General features: G+C 41.2%; 1 protein-coding gene across 1 annotated transcript in view; it reads left to right on the top strand.

Annotated features, from left to right (window-relative positions):
• Positions 1-14,842, top strand: part of MYO7A (myosin VIIA) — a 319,096-nt gene that overhangs the window by 177,048 nt on the left and 127,206 nt on the right. Inside the window, exons 18-19 of the mRNA XM_078658511.1 lie at positions 2,820-2,993; positions 9,042-9,269. Of these exons, the coding sequence (XP_078514637.1) occupies positions 2,820-2,993; positions 9,042-9,269 (402 nt within the window). The remainder of the gene's footprint in view (positions 1-2,819; positions 2,994-9,041; positions 9,270-14,842) is intronic.

Raw genomic sequence — 14,842 nt, 5'->3', positions numbered from 1 at the left:
TCTTGAATGTTGTAAAGAGCTAATACTCTGTTATTTGGTTGGTAAAAGAAACATATGACATCCTCAGATTTCATGGAAGCTAATGCTACATGCTTATAGATTTCATAGATACCCAACCATAGACACTCAGGTGTAAGATATAAATATGGCAGAAACCAAGATTACAGTCTGGAAGCTAATGTGAATCTTCTGACCTCGCGCAGGAGCGTTAGACCTATATCCCACCGCTGATGTTCCCCACAAAAATCATATTCTCTAGTGTCCATGACTGAGACATCTTTTACATAAGCCTAAATCATAGTAATATATGTGATGCATTGAGAAGTTGTTTCCAATGTTGCATAGTGCAGCAACCTGATATTTGTAAAGAAGACAGACCTCTGAAATAAGCTTTAAAGTGAGTCCTTTATTAAAGAGCATGCAATCCACAACATACAGCATCTAGGTCCAGCATCAACTGTCCCAAGAGAATTCCAGACATTACTTGGCTCTGAAATCCTACTACATTCTATATTCTCATGTCCATAAATCAACACTGCTTGACAATGCAGAAAGAAGCTTTAAACCATCCAACAACCAAGAGAATACCTTACTGGATACCACAATAATTACTTCTTCGAGCTCTCCACTCATAGATTATGTTTTTTCCCATCTCAGCACGTTCCATCCTACACTAAATTTGACTCTTCCCGCAGGAAAGGTCTTGCTAGGCCTCAAATAAACAACCAAATGCAACGTGAGTTACGCTGTTCGGCATGTAGGTTCTGTTTTCCACCTTTTTTCTTAGATCTTTATTCTCGATTAGATTTGCAGAGTACAAATTTTAGAATTTGCACTTGTTTAAATGACAGTATCACAAATGATCTTGTGCCACTTAATTGCTGCTACGATATGCAATTGTGCATGTTATTATTTAGTGTTTATTGCCTAATAACAAAGGCACAGGGCACAATACAGATTTCGAAATACATGTATCATTATCACTATGATTATACCAATAGACACATATGTAACATGATATAATAAACATTTGCAGACATCTCCCTCTTAAAGTGCTATTAAGAAAGTTGCATAATGGCATAGGGGTATCTAATACAAACATTCTCCAACTATTGTTACTGCTTTCACTATATTTTATGAGCCACAGGTCAATCTGTCTACTGAATACATTAATAAGATTTCCATTGAAGGATTATATTGATGTAAATATTTTTTAAACATGCAAACTTTCTTCTTTCCTCTTTCCAGAATTCCAGTTCTGAAGATAGCACTGTTTGCTTAAGTATTGCTTATTTAGGAGTCTTCAGAAGGTAATAAATGATAGATCCACCACTCTGATGATATAAAATGGATCGTTCGATCTGCATACTTCTTGAGAGAAATATAAAATTAGTTTGATGTAGAAACTTCCCTCTATACTGTTTAAAAAAACTTTATTTAATAATTTATATCCAAGAGTTACCCAAACTGAAGGGCAGATTACAATGTCGGTCGGAAAGGCTCCGAACGGCATTCGAAGTCTTCTGACAAAATTGGAAAACTTTCCGACCGAGCGATTACAGTAACCGGAAACTGTTCGGGCTGTCTGAATCAGTTCTGATTGGCATTTGGAGACCCTGAGTCGTCGGAGCCGAATCGTACAGCTTTATAAACCGCTTTTCCGACTGTGCGATTACGATGTCAGATTCTGACAGCCGTTCCGAATCGGCCTGCACGACACGAAAAGGTCTTCGGAATCTGAATTTGGGGGCTCATAGCTGGCCCCCTCTTCACCCGTAGGCCTCCGGTTTGGGCCCATGGGGGTACCCAAGGGACACCTCTTTCCATCCATGCACAGTGTGGCAGGCACCATGGGGTGCCCGCCACAGGGTGCAAGGTTTTTCCCTCCCACCCATTTTTTCAATGGAAGCCTGTGTTCTCGGTCGGAACACAGGCTTCCATTGAAGTCAATGCGAGTCCAACCTAACGGTGTCCGGAAGCATCGTAATCGGTCGGTTGGACACGCAGAACCTGATTTGGTCGGGAGCGATTCCGAAACCGATTCAGTCAGAAAAGTTTCCGACCAACATCGTAAATGGGCCCTGAGTTGTAGAGAAAGGACTAGGTGAAGTAGGACGTGTAAAACACAACAGTACACTAATCGACATGCTTCAAAAAATAGAACGATCACTAGATTGCAGATAGAATGAAAAAATCCCATAACACTATTTTACAAGGTTAGTTAATCAGTTGTAAGGCTTTATGATTTTTTCACACAAATATTGGGGCTCATCCTTAACTTGTAGACTGACGTGACCATTTTTTCCAACAGAATACAGGAGTGCTGACAACACCCAAACCTTTTTAGTGGAGTGGGCTGTGTGTGTGAACTATCAAAAAGTCAATGATATAACAACAGTGAGCCAGGTAACATCCAAGAGATAAACGATGTAGTTTTATTTCTACCTCTGTTGTTGGTGTAATGGCATGCATGTCCGTATACAAACAGTAAAAAGGCTCTAAATAAGACAACAGGAAAACACCAGGGAGATTGGAGGAAATTGCCATAATCATCCTATATTGGAACGTTTTGGCAATTCTCAAATTTTATAATGAAACAACCTCCCGTCATATTAGTAGAAAACCAATAAAAAAGCATATTTTCAAATGAAGACAATGAAGACAAAACTATGTTTGTTTATTACCTTTTATTTTATTGTATTTTTGTGCTGATGTAAGTGCACCTTTGAAACTGAGGTTGCATTAATAAAGAATACTAATCTGCATAATCCTGATGAAATGGAGCAGGTACAAACACATTACCTTTGATTATGTTGCAGGCTACAAAATCCAAGAAGCCGATCATGCTGCCTGTTACATTCATGGATGGAACGACGAAGACGCTTCTCACAGATTCAGCAACAACAGCTAAAGAGCTCTGTAACTCACTGGCAGACAAGATCAGCCTGTTGGACCGGTTTGGGTTTTCGCTTTACATAGCACTTTTTGATAAGGTAAGCCATGCTTATATGGTAGTTCAATAGTTCTCTTTAAGCGGTCAAATGTAGATTGGTATGCGGGTATTGAATGAGAGCGGTGGGCTAAAGTAGCCATTTGTGATCTGACATTCCACATTAGTGGGATCATGAAGTGCAATGAACACCAATAATAGTTGTAAAACCCACCAGTGCAGTAGACCTTCCAATGTCATACGTTTATGGTTAGAGGGAGGAAAGGTAACATTATGGGGTGGGGCTGTCAAATTCCCATGAACACATACACATGCATATGTTTCTGGGCTTTCACAAGCATTTTGCAGTCAATAAAAGCAGACATAAGTGACTCTATAGAGCTGAAAAGGCAAAACAATACTCCGATATTTCATGGGGTAGGGACAAGAGGTGAAGGGTGGAGGATTTAACTAAAATGAAATGCAACCCACAACATTCTCCAAATAAACATTGGGCGATAAGTTTTAGTACAGGGGTGATTTAGGGGGTGGAAAGGGGCATCTTAGAAAGTAGAACCAGGGCAAGAAGGAGAATTAGAGAAGAGCATTGGGAGAGCGCTTTAGGGGTTACCCGTACAAGAGGGTCAGATCTTGCGGCAGGTCAGGATGGAGATGTGTTTTCAGGGCTATTTGTGGGTACCTGTGCTAGTAAAAGCCATTGGTGGACATACCAGAGTTGAAATCCATGGCAGGACTTGTGCAGGGGCTCTCTGCTTGAATGGCAGCAGGTCCTGCAGGCGGGGTTTAGGTGCATTGGCGGAGCTGAGCGTGCCTGCTAGTTCTTGGATAGCCGAGGATGCTGTGGGTGGTGGTATTGATATGGCAGGCTTTGCTTTCAGGGCCCTTTCTGTGCATCTTGGGGTGCAGTTGCTGCTTCTGGGCCCATTACTGGGGCGAAGGGAGGGGTGTGGGGGTGGTATCTGCAGGACTGTGGTTATCTAGATATCAATGCAGCTAGTGGTGCAGGGTTTGAGCTCGGTGATGCATAGCCTTCTGTACTTTAGATGCTTGCTGAAAGGGGGGTGCGCGACCGAGGGCATACTTTGCAGAATGAAGTGTATTTTTACAAGTCCCTCCACCCATCTGGGTCTTTGTGATTTCTTTCCCAGTATGATCGTGTTTCGTTTTATGGGCCCCATTAGCAGATCAGCCTTTCTCTTTACATGGTGCATATTGTGTATGGCGAGTGCTCGGGTTTCAGTGGGAGGTGCAAGCCCGTAGAGATTTCAATTGTCAAGATGATTGCCCCTCTGTGAGACTGCATTAGATAGTCTTTGAGCAGAGGTGAAACCCTATGGGGAGTTACCCGTGCTGTCATTTATGCTTTTATCCATCCGCTTACAGCGGAGCATTACAAAAAAGCAAAGACACGTCACAATATAGTCAGTCACTCAAAGTACCTTTCAAGTTGGCAGAGCAGAAAATTGTGGAACATTTGCTAACAGTTTGCATTTACCCCTTTTATACTTACTGAAATACTTGCCCAAAAGAAAGGAAGTGTGTGGCGCTGATGACACCTGTGATACATTCAAAGCTGACACGAGGTGGTCCCACAGAGTTTTGAGTTGCACACTCACAATGTGGTCCCACTGAGATTTGAGGTGCACTCTCACAATGAACAGAGGTCGAGTGTGGTTTTGATACAGTTTGTGGGTTTTGGGATGCTCGCTCATGATGCACAGATGGGGTGTTGCACTAACAGCACACAGATGTGAGCGGACTCCATGTACAGGTCCCGTGTTTTTTACAGATGTGTGCTTGGAGCAAGCACTCCCCTCACTGCCCCTGGGTCCCTTTGTGGTGCAACCTTTTTCAGCATTGTGCTTTTGATGATTTCTCCAGGTGCCCCTTCTAATGTGCACAAACTCAGTGCCTTTAAATTGGCTGGTAGAAGATCTGGTTGCTTGTAGAGCTCGGAGATTGCATACTGCGGCGTTGGGCGCTAGGTAGAAGTAAGTTATGGTTGACCTCTCAGAATAGAGTACAACTGAAGTGTTATGAATTCCGTTTGTATCCAAGGCCTTTCGTGTGGGGATACTGGGGATGGGCTTATAGCTAAAAGCGGGGCTTGGAGGACAATGTGTTCCAAGCCTTGTGAAAGAAATTAAATTTACAGCACAGAGTGAAATAGAAACAAGAGAAACAAATGAAAGACACCGTATCAGGCAGTGAAGGAAAACTTTTAAATAACCAATTAATCCTCCTAATAGAAATTTCAGGCCTTGAAAAACAAGTACAGCACAAGCACTGTGCAGGTAAAACCTAAAAAATACAAATTCTACAGAGCGAATGAAAACAGTACTTGGGCCTTGGGACACTGATAAGAGAAACACATGAGAGGAACAACATCAAATAGTATGCTACAGCCAATAGAAACGGAGGGAAAATAAGTGGCAAGCACACCAACTAATGAAAAGTAAGGACGGGATATAAACTCCTTTTAAGATTTATATTAAATACAATAGATTTCACAAGCACAGCGCTTGGCAGGTAAAACCTACAAATTTGTAAGAACCTTGTACTTCCCAGGTTGTGTCACAGAACATCAAGGACAAAAATATTGTGTGGTCAAAATATTGAGGACCAAAATATCAAGAAGGGAAGCGTATAAAGTTAAGTATAGATGTACTATTCTTATCTCCACATATGTGTAAAGGAACAAAGATGTGGAGTTAAGTATAGTAAACCTAGGCTTACCTACATAATTTTACCTTCATGATTTTTTGATCCTGAATAATTTGGCCATGATATTTTGGGCCCACGATTTTATGTAGACTATATCCTGTTTACTGCCTTCCTCCATGTCTTATCCCACTCCCACCTGCTTTTTCTTTTTGTAATGTACTACACAAGTTTTCAGTATTATCTCAGGTGCTCTGGCAAAGAGGAGCCAGCTTTCTTGCTTTTCCACTCTTCATCACTACCTCCAACCACAGTGTTAAGTTTATAATGACGATAAGGAGTGGGGCCAGGTATTTTCCCAACATTTTGTGATAACGGATATTTGAGGTAGACAATTCCCCCTTGTACAGTGACTACATACAAAATGAAGTTTCCACACCATGGCCATATATACAAACGTGGTATTCACTACAAGTGGTCACAATTTGCGCACGACTTTTGGCAAATAAAATAGTATTTTGCAAATCAACCTTTGTACTAAAAAACTAATTGTAGTGGATCACAATTTGACCTACCTCATTAATATTAATAAGGTTGAGGGGAAAATTGCGACCCACTATGATTTGCTGCCATCAAAGGGATGGACATCTGCTGAGGTCAGCAGTCAACTATGTCTGTGATTGCTTTAAGAAAAAGCAATCTTATTTTCATTAAATGCCCTTTTTCCTTTAAGGAAAACAGGATGTGTTAAAAATAAAAAATTAAAGGTTTTGCAGCTTTTTCTTAAAACTAAGCAGGGGTCCTTGGGATCACTGCCTACTCCTAGAAAAACATTCTATCAACATTCACAAAGAGGAATGGGTTACCACTACCTTGTTGTATTTGTTAAATTATCAATATATTGTGAGTGGATTTCAGTCACTAAAGATTACTACATCTCATTGCAAATCGCTATTTTGAAGGGACACCCTAAACAAATTTCCTTCCATATAGGGATTCAGTATGCAAATCCAAAGTAATCCAAATTGTGGTTGAATACTTGTTACCGAATTGCAATTTTGGTTTTGTACATACCAAAATCAGAGCATTTGTGACTGCAAAATTCCTTTGTACATCTGGCCCATATTCTTTGAAACTCATATAGTTACTTGTGTTTGCACTACACTGCCTGTTTTTTAAATATCTGCTAATAAAACATGCAAGTTTAGCCTTTCTCAATACAGCTATTTCTTGAAGCACTCATAACATTATGTTTAGTGTCTGCATTCTTTTGTAGGTTTTCAGTCTCTATTATTGAGGAAAGTCCATTACTCAAAACCTGTACAAGCATCTATCTGTACACAGAACTTATATTAGGACAAAACGAGTATCTAAATGGCCATCAGTGGAGGCATAGCTACGTCCAAATTAAGTTTCATATGAATTTCTGCAGTATTGTTGTATGTCAGTTCTAATCTCATCAGAGAACTTTCTGGTCAATTGTTGAGTATCATTAATATGAATAATATAACACTTGCCACTTACAGTACTCCAAAAGATATAGTTATTTTTTTATTGATTAGTTTGAAATAACCTGACCAGTGCCAAAGTCATTTAAAATTTTCTTTCTTTCCCTCATACTTCTAGCAAGCTCTGTAGAGACGTCTCTGACTTTAGATTGACACTTATAGTATTTACGATGCCTTCTCAGTTTCAGTGTATCTGGGGTCTAGAGTGAGAGTCATTAGTTTAGAACTGGGATGTAAGATGGAGTCATGGTGGAAGTGTAGCTTTGGTGTGTGAGACATTGCCACTCGAGAGTGGCCCAAATGCATGCTGTTTCGCTGGTAATGTTCTAAGGGAAGGGATGCATTCATTCTTCCTGACAGTTCCATCTTTCCAAACCTTTCCCACAGCTCTCATGGTTCCCCTATGGCCACATTATTAATCATGTGTTAGAATGGAACAAGGCCAATTCCCCCACCACTTTCTACTTCTCCCTGCTATAGGCAAGACCAGGAGGCACCCAGAATTCAGGCCACACATTTGGAAAAGGACTTCCTGTTCAGCATTGCAGCTTTGATTGTAATCCAAGGAGGAATGAACTAATCTGCTCAGAAATATATCTCTCACAGGCTGGGCACAACATCTGCCTGAAGCCATAGCCTAGGGGATGCCCAGTTCAAGGCTGACCTCACCACATGGAACTCATAGACAGGAGAGTCACCCCTGCTTAGCTCTTGAAGTAAGGTGGTCCCTGGACATCTTCAGAATGATTAGGGGCACTTGACCCAAGAGAGGACACGAGTAAGTCATCCTCCTCAACATCATTGAAGAAGAAAGCTGTCACCATTTACATCCACTTTGGGAAGAGGAAGGTCTATAGACGTACAGATGGGGACTTTCTTTCTATTCTTGTGCATCTAGGGAATGGGTATGGTGTGTTGCTGAACTGCTCCCCTGTGGGCCTGGAGGCCTACTTTATGCTGCAGGTCAACAAGCCAGTGCGTTGCCTGGGAAGTACTGTGTTTCACCCATGCTGTACATTTCACCTTGCCACTTAGCAAAAGGTGTAAGCCCAGCAGAAAGGTGTCTTCAACTCCCATGCATCCAACCTACATCCAATAAGAGGGCGAGGAATCCTGCATAAAGATGTACGAATACAACCACAATCATTTTTGATCCTACCTACTCCTTGACTCATCACCTCTACCTGGCAAGGCCCGTAACCACTAGATATTCCAGTGAGAAGATACTTCTGATCCTGCTTGATTTCCCACTGGCACCAATCTCGTAACCCAAAATGATGAGGACCCCATTCAGAATGTGAAAAGGGGTCACTGAGTTTCTCATATCTCACTGATATACATTGGCTTAAGGCTGTATTGGGGCCCCCATGAATGCTTGGGGGTAACACCCCTGGCTTGCACCTAAAAGCCCACCATACTTGGAGGTGAAATCATGTAAGTGTATTAACAACATATAATCAACAGCCAGAAGGTTATCACATTTGGGCAGTGTTTGTTTTCCAATGACTGGTCGGTCATCACTTCCCAATAATAAAGGAATTGATCAACAATTCAACAAAGGCCTTAATGCACTTAAATCAAAGCAAATGCACCTGGGGGCTGAATCTGTATTGATGAGAAAGCAGAAAAGTCCAAGGAGGTGGTGTCATTGCATCAGTGCATGGATGCAGCCTTAGATCTAGTTCAAACTCCAGAAGAACAGGTCAATGTGTGTCTTAGTTCAGATAGAGAGACAGGTCTCCTTGCATTCACTCCAACAAATGCTTAGGTGTGTGTGGTCATCACAGAGACTCAGAAATGTGCAGTGATTAAGGCTCTTCCTTGAGGATTATAATCAAGTACTGATGTCTATCAAGGTATTTCTAAATCAATATTAATTACTAGAGTGATTATTTGTTTCCTGTTCCATAATGTTATTCCAGGTTTCTTCTCTTGGAAGTGGTAATGACCATGTGATGGATGCTGTGTCCCAGTGTGAGCAGTACGCCAAGGAGCAGGGGGCTCAGGAGAGAAACGCCCCCTGGCGCCTCTTTTTCAGGAAGGAGATCTTCACGCCATGGCACAACCCGACTGAAGACAATGTTGCCACAAACCTCATTTATCAACAGATAGTGCGTGGTGTGAAGTTTGGAGAGTACAGGTGCGATAGGGTGAGTTATTTTCACTTTCAAACTTAGCGTTCTCAAGGACTAATATCTATAGTGCTACAGATACAACAACACTGTCATTTGATAAGGGTAGCATAATGGCATCAAACAGACCAGAGGAAAATCAGTCACATTTGTACAGAAATACACTAATACATCAACACAAAAATTACATTCCTACCATGCAGCAAAAACCTGGGGATTCGCAACCATCTAGTTGCATGGTGGCCTATGTCATCAATTTCTTTTTTTTTTTTTTTTTTTTTTTTTGTCCTCATAACCACCATGTAGACCAAAGTACCGGAAGGAATTAACGGAGAATAACTGTCTCAGTTTATGAAAAACTGGAAGGGACATGAGTCTAACGGGGGCCAACTATCCCTCAGCTTTCAACCGTATTCCAGAAAGGCACAGAGTCTATGATTTACCAAACTGTGGCAAACCTTGGGGTAGTTTTTTGCAGCCAGGTGGAGACCGGGCATGAACCGGTTAACGGCTGTTCCATTGGTACCAAGTATAGAAGCACCATTGGAGATCAATCATTGGACCCGGGGGAAAAAAAAAAAAAACCCCGGATGAGTCAATGAAGCCACGAAAGTAAATACCAAAAGGCCCTTTTACTGTGATTACCAGATCTGGCCAGATCAGTAACCGAGATCTGCAATACTGAGTTTTTCCAATCCCCAAAAGTAGGAGGTAAAGGGTCTTTCCACTTCCTACAGATCTCTCTCCTTGCGAGCAGGATAGCGTAAAAAACTAGACATCTGGCAGTGTGTTGTACGCCCTCTAGGACTCCAAATACTATTAAAGGCAAATCCATGGTGACAGGACTTCCCAGTGATTCTGCGAGGGAATTGCTGATATCCTTCCAAAATGTGGTTAATACTGGACACTCAAAAAACATGTGTGTATCTGAAGCCGCAATCAAACCACATTTAGTACAAGATACTGACTGGCCGCCTGCAAATTTAGATAGCCTAAGAGGGGAATAGTATGCCCTATGCAGGGTAAAAATATGATTTCTGCGAAGCCAGGATGGCTTGACAATGTTCCACAGAAGTTCAAGCGAAGTCTTCCAAAGATATTGTAAATTCTGGGTCATCAAGGCAGAGCCCCATAATGACTCTGGCAGAACAAAGTCCCCATCTGACTCCTCTAGAATGAAATTATACCATTTAGATATTTCTTTCTTTGCAGGACCGCTGCTTATTAGCTCAGAGATAAATGGACTATGACCTCCGAGTTTAAACTTATTCTTATTGGCAGGAGATGTTTTATAGGCAACAGTCCAGCTATGGATCTGTATATATTTGAAACGTGAAAAAATAGGGCCAATCTTAGCTTGCAGATGTTCCCACGAAAGTAAATCTCCCTCGTAAAAGAGGTCGCCCCATACTTCCAGGCCTGCCTCTCTCAAAGGAGTTGCTAGAGTGTCTTCAAGCCAGGCTGGATTTTCAGGCAAGTCCCACAGCGGAGTTTTTTCGCAGAGATAATTTACTTTTATGGATTTCATGACTTCTGCCCATGTTCTGGCCAGACCTTGTAGAGTCTTCAGTTTAATTTTCTTAAAGAACTTTGGGTTACCAAACTTAAAAAGAAAGCCAGAATAATTAATTCTTTCCCCATCCAACATGGCTGCATACATAAGACCCACACCTGAAGCTACTGGACCCTTCAACAGCATCCGTGAGTGAGATAATTGGAAGGCCCAAGCATAGATTTTTAGATCTGGAGCCGCCAGACCACCCTTATCACGTCGCCGTCTTAGTTTTTTCCAGGCAATCCGTGGAAGATGATTGTTCCAAATAAAGGATGAGATATTTGATTGAAACTTGGCTAAGGTTTTTGGGTCAAAGTATAAGGGAATAGTGTTAAATAAAAAAGAAATTTTGGGAAGAATAGACATTTTGATAAGATTGGCTCTACCTATTAAAGAGAGAGGCAGGTGCGACCATGATTGGAGGAGCTTACGGCAATCCTTAATAACTGCAGACAAATTAACTTGGACTATTTTATTAATATCTTTTACTATCGTCAAGCCTAAATATCGCATTGAGTTGCCCGGTTGAAGTTCTGCTGGAATGTTCTCATCATTCCAAACAAGCACATCAGTTTTGGCAGCATTAATTTCATATCCCGACACTTGTCCAAAAGCATGAGCCAATTTCATGATAGCCGGAAGGGCCGTAGTGACGTGTGATGTAAGAATAAGCACGTCATCGGCATATAATGCCACCTTCCTTATCCAGCCTTGATAACAAAAGGGTTGGATAGAGAGCTCCTCTCTTAAATATTGCGCAAAAGGCTCGATGTAGAAATCAAAAAGTAAAGGGGAGAGCGGGCACCCCTGACGGGTTCCCCTAGTGATGTGAAAGGGGCTCGATAGATCACCATTGACGAGAAGGGATGCAGATGGACTACTATACAACAAGCCAATCACCCTACGAAATCTTTCCCCGACACCGAACTTGGCCAAGGCCTCCGACAGGTATACCCAGTTAACCCTGTCGAAAGCCTTGGTTGCGTCCAACGTAAGGGCCGCCAATGGGAGATTTTTAGAAGTTGCGATATCTATGGCGCCAATTAAATCATAAGTTAATTCATGTAGTTGTCTGCCCTTCAAAAACCCCTTTTGATCCGAATGAAGGACAAAAGGTGCAATCTCAGCCAGTCTTAAGGATAGAACTGTGGTGAAGATTTTATAATCTACGTTCAGAATGGAAATTGGCCTATACGACCCACACATCTCCTTGGGTTTACCCGGTTTTAAAATAAGGGTAATAGAGGCGTTATCCCATGACGTAGGAGGGGGCATTCCTTCTAAAAGAATTTGATTAAACAACTTGGTAAGGAAGGGAACGATCTCTGAGTCCAGGATTTTATATAACTCAGCTGGCAGCCAATCAGGACCGGACGCCTTCCCCTTCTTGCCTCTCTTTATGGCAGATCTCACTTCGCCCTCTGAGATGGGTTTATCCAACTCTTGGGTTTGTTCAAGAGAGAAAGAGGGTAGAGAAATATTATTCAACCAACTCTTAACCGCCTCGGCAGATATTGTTTTGTCTTCTTGATATATTTCTTGGAAGAATTCCCTAAATGCTTTCCTAATTTCCTCATCAGAAGAAAGATAGATGTTTCCGATTTTTATAGATGCAATGTTGTTCCGGACCTGATCTACTTTGGTCTTCCAAGCCAGTAATTTACCAGCACCCTCCCCATATTCGAAGTGCGCCAACTTACTGGCTTCCCATCTCTGTTGAACCCTCAGATTTAGAATTGAAGCCAAACTTCCTTTAAGAATCTGCAGTTGATTATAAAGAGGATCTAAAATAGATCCTGAAGCTGTGCTGTTAATATCTATCTCGTGTTGAACACGAGCCATCTCTGATTCAATGGAGGTAATTTTTTCCTTATAGTTCTTCCTCCGAAAGGCAGTTTTAGCAACAATCAGCCCTCTCAACGTTGCCTTAAACGAGTCCCAAATTATTCTATTAGAGGCGGAGCCATTATTTAACAGAAAAAAGTTACGAGTCTCCGATTTAAGATATGAGATATCCTCCTCATTAGTAAGGAGAGAGCGATCAAAGGACCATGTAGTCGGGGTTTTTTCACTACGAATATCTAACACCAATTTAACCGCAGAATGATCTGAAAGATGTGAAGGAAAGTATTCTATTAATTTAACAGAATCTACCAGTCTTTGAGTGATCAGAATATAATCAATCCTTGACTTATGATGATATTTAAGATTCCGATAGGAAACCCCTTGCTGTTTTCCTGACCTTTGTCGCCAAATATCAACAAACCCGTACTGCCTCATAGCATCTAGAAGAACGGATCTAGTCTTAGACAGAACCAATGATCTATTATTAGGGGACTTGTCCAAGACAGGATCCAACACGATATTGAAATCACCGGCTAAAATTATAGGTCCTGAAATGGAAAGTAATTGGATAAATATTGTTTCCAAAAAAGAGGGGTCATCCTGATTCGGGCCGTAATAGCCAGCTATTGTAACAGAAAACCCGGCTATAAGAACGGAGGCTATGGCCCATCTGCCGGAAGAATCTACAGCCTGTGAGATCAACTTAGCTTTGATTCCTTTTTTGAAAATAATCGCAACTCCTCTTGTGTGAGAAGTTTGAGTAGTAGTAACCATAAAATCAATCCATCTATTCTTTTTAGTGAGGTCAGATAGTTCAGAATGGGTTAGGTGAGTTTCCTGCAACACTATGTCATCAATTTCACTCGTGTGTTTGCAACAGATTTGCACCATTTGAATTATTCCGTACACTTACAGTTGGGCTGACATCACTGGTTGTCTGTGGAGCACTTTCATCTCTTGACTGTAACAATTTAGTTCTTTTAGTCAAAACATAAAAGCCAAACAAAATTTTAAAAAACCTTGATCTATGTAGGTTACTCTATTTCAGGCTGACAAGTGTTTTAATTATTCACAAATATTTAAGTTCAATATAACATAAGTATTTGTAAAGCACCTGTTCGGAGATCCTTCAAGTCCATGCACAGGAGGTTATTTCAAGATGATTTATTCGAAAGGTTTGATATAGGATTTAAGTATACATACAAATGAAGCACCCCACAAGGCTCTGTTCTTCCGTACTTGGCCCTTACTCATCTGAGGCTTCCAGTACCCTGTGGCAGAATTCTCACACACTCCTATTCCAAAATTGCATCACACACTTATAGGACATCCAACAAAAACTACAGAATATAGTACAAAACTGCAGAAGATAGAACATCGCAGTGCATACACACCCCTGATGCTTATTGAAACTCAAGGCATTTTATCCACAGGATTCCAACCTCTGAACATTGGGTCACCCGTAGAACTCTACAGTAGAGGTGTTAGTCTACTTAGCCAATAGAACAGGTCCTACACATGTATTTATTATGTATGTGCTAATGTATATGTGAAAATGGCCGCTGATCATTTACCTTGTACGTGTGTTAAGGGTATGCAGAACTGCAAAATTGTATAGTCTACAGCTCAACAACACAGCATATTTTTTAAACTTTGCAAACTTAGCAAAGGCTTAAGAAGTGGGTCCACATGTCACGCTAGACTAGAACGTCTGCCCCTAAAGATTGGGACTTCAGAGGTGCACACCTGTGCTCCACTCATGACTAAGGTCAGTTCTGAATGGTAGCAGATTAACTGCCCCCACTCGAAGTCAGTGTTGTCCTGTTTCCAAATAGTTCCAGACAAACAGATGCCCACCAATCAATGGCAGGATATCTGCCTACAGGAAATCATCAACTGCAGAGGGTCTGACAGGCTCAACTTCACCTTAAGTAAAGATTTCCAGTGGAACCCGACTACAGAAATAGTCTAAACCTTTGCATTCCCATAATACTTATAATAATTTTCCTATCCATACATATATATTTGGTATCCATGGAACATGGTATACACGCATATGGCTAGTAAAAAACGGATATTTTTGTGTTATGCACTTATTTCTTTACTATGAAAATGTTCTAAAATTCACTCCATGTACTACATATGCCTTGTGTAAAAGGGATATATTTTTCCAGCTACATTCAGATATTGC

Source organism: Lissotriton helveticus, chromosome 8, assembly GCF_964261635.1.
Source record: "Lissotriton helveticus chromosome 8, aLisHel1.1, whole genome shotgun sequence".
NCBI lineage: Eukaryota > Metazoa > Chordata > Amphibia > Caudata > Salamandridae > Lissotriton > Lissotriton helveticus.
This window is presented reverse-complemented; position numbering and strand designations above follow the sequence as displayed.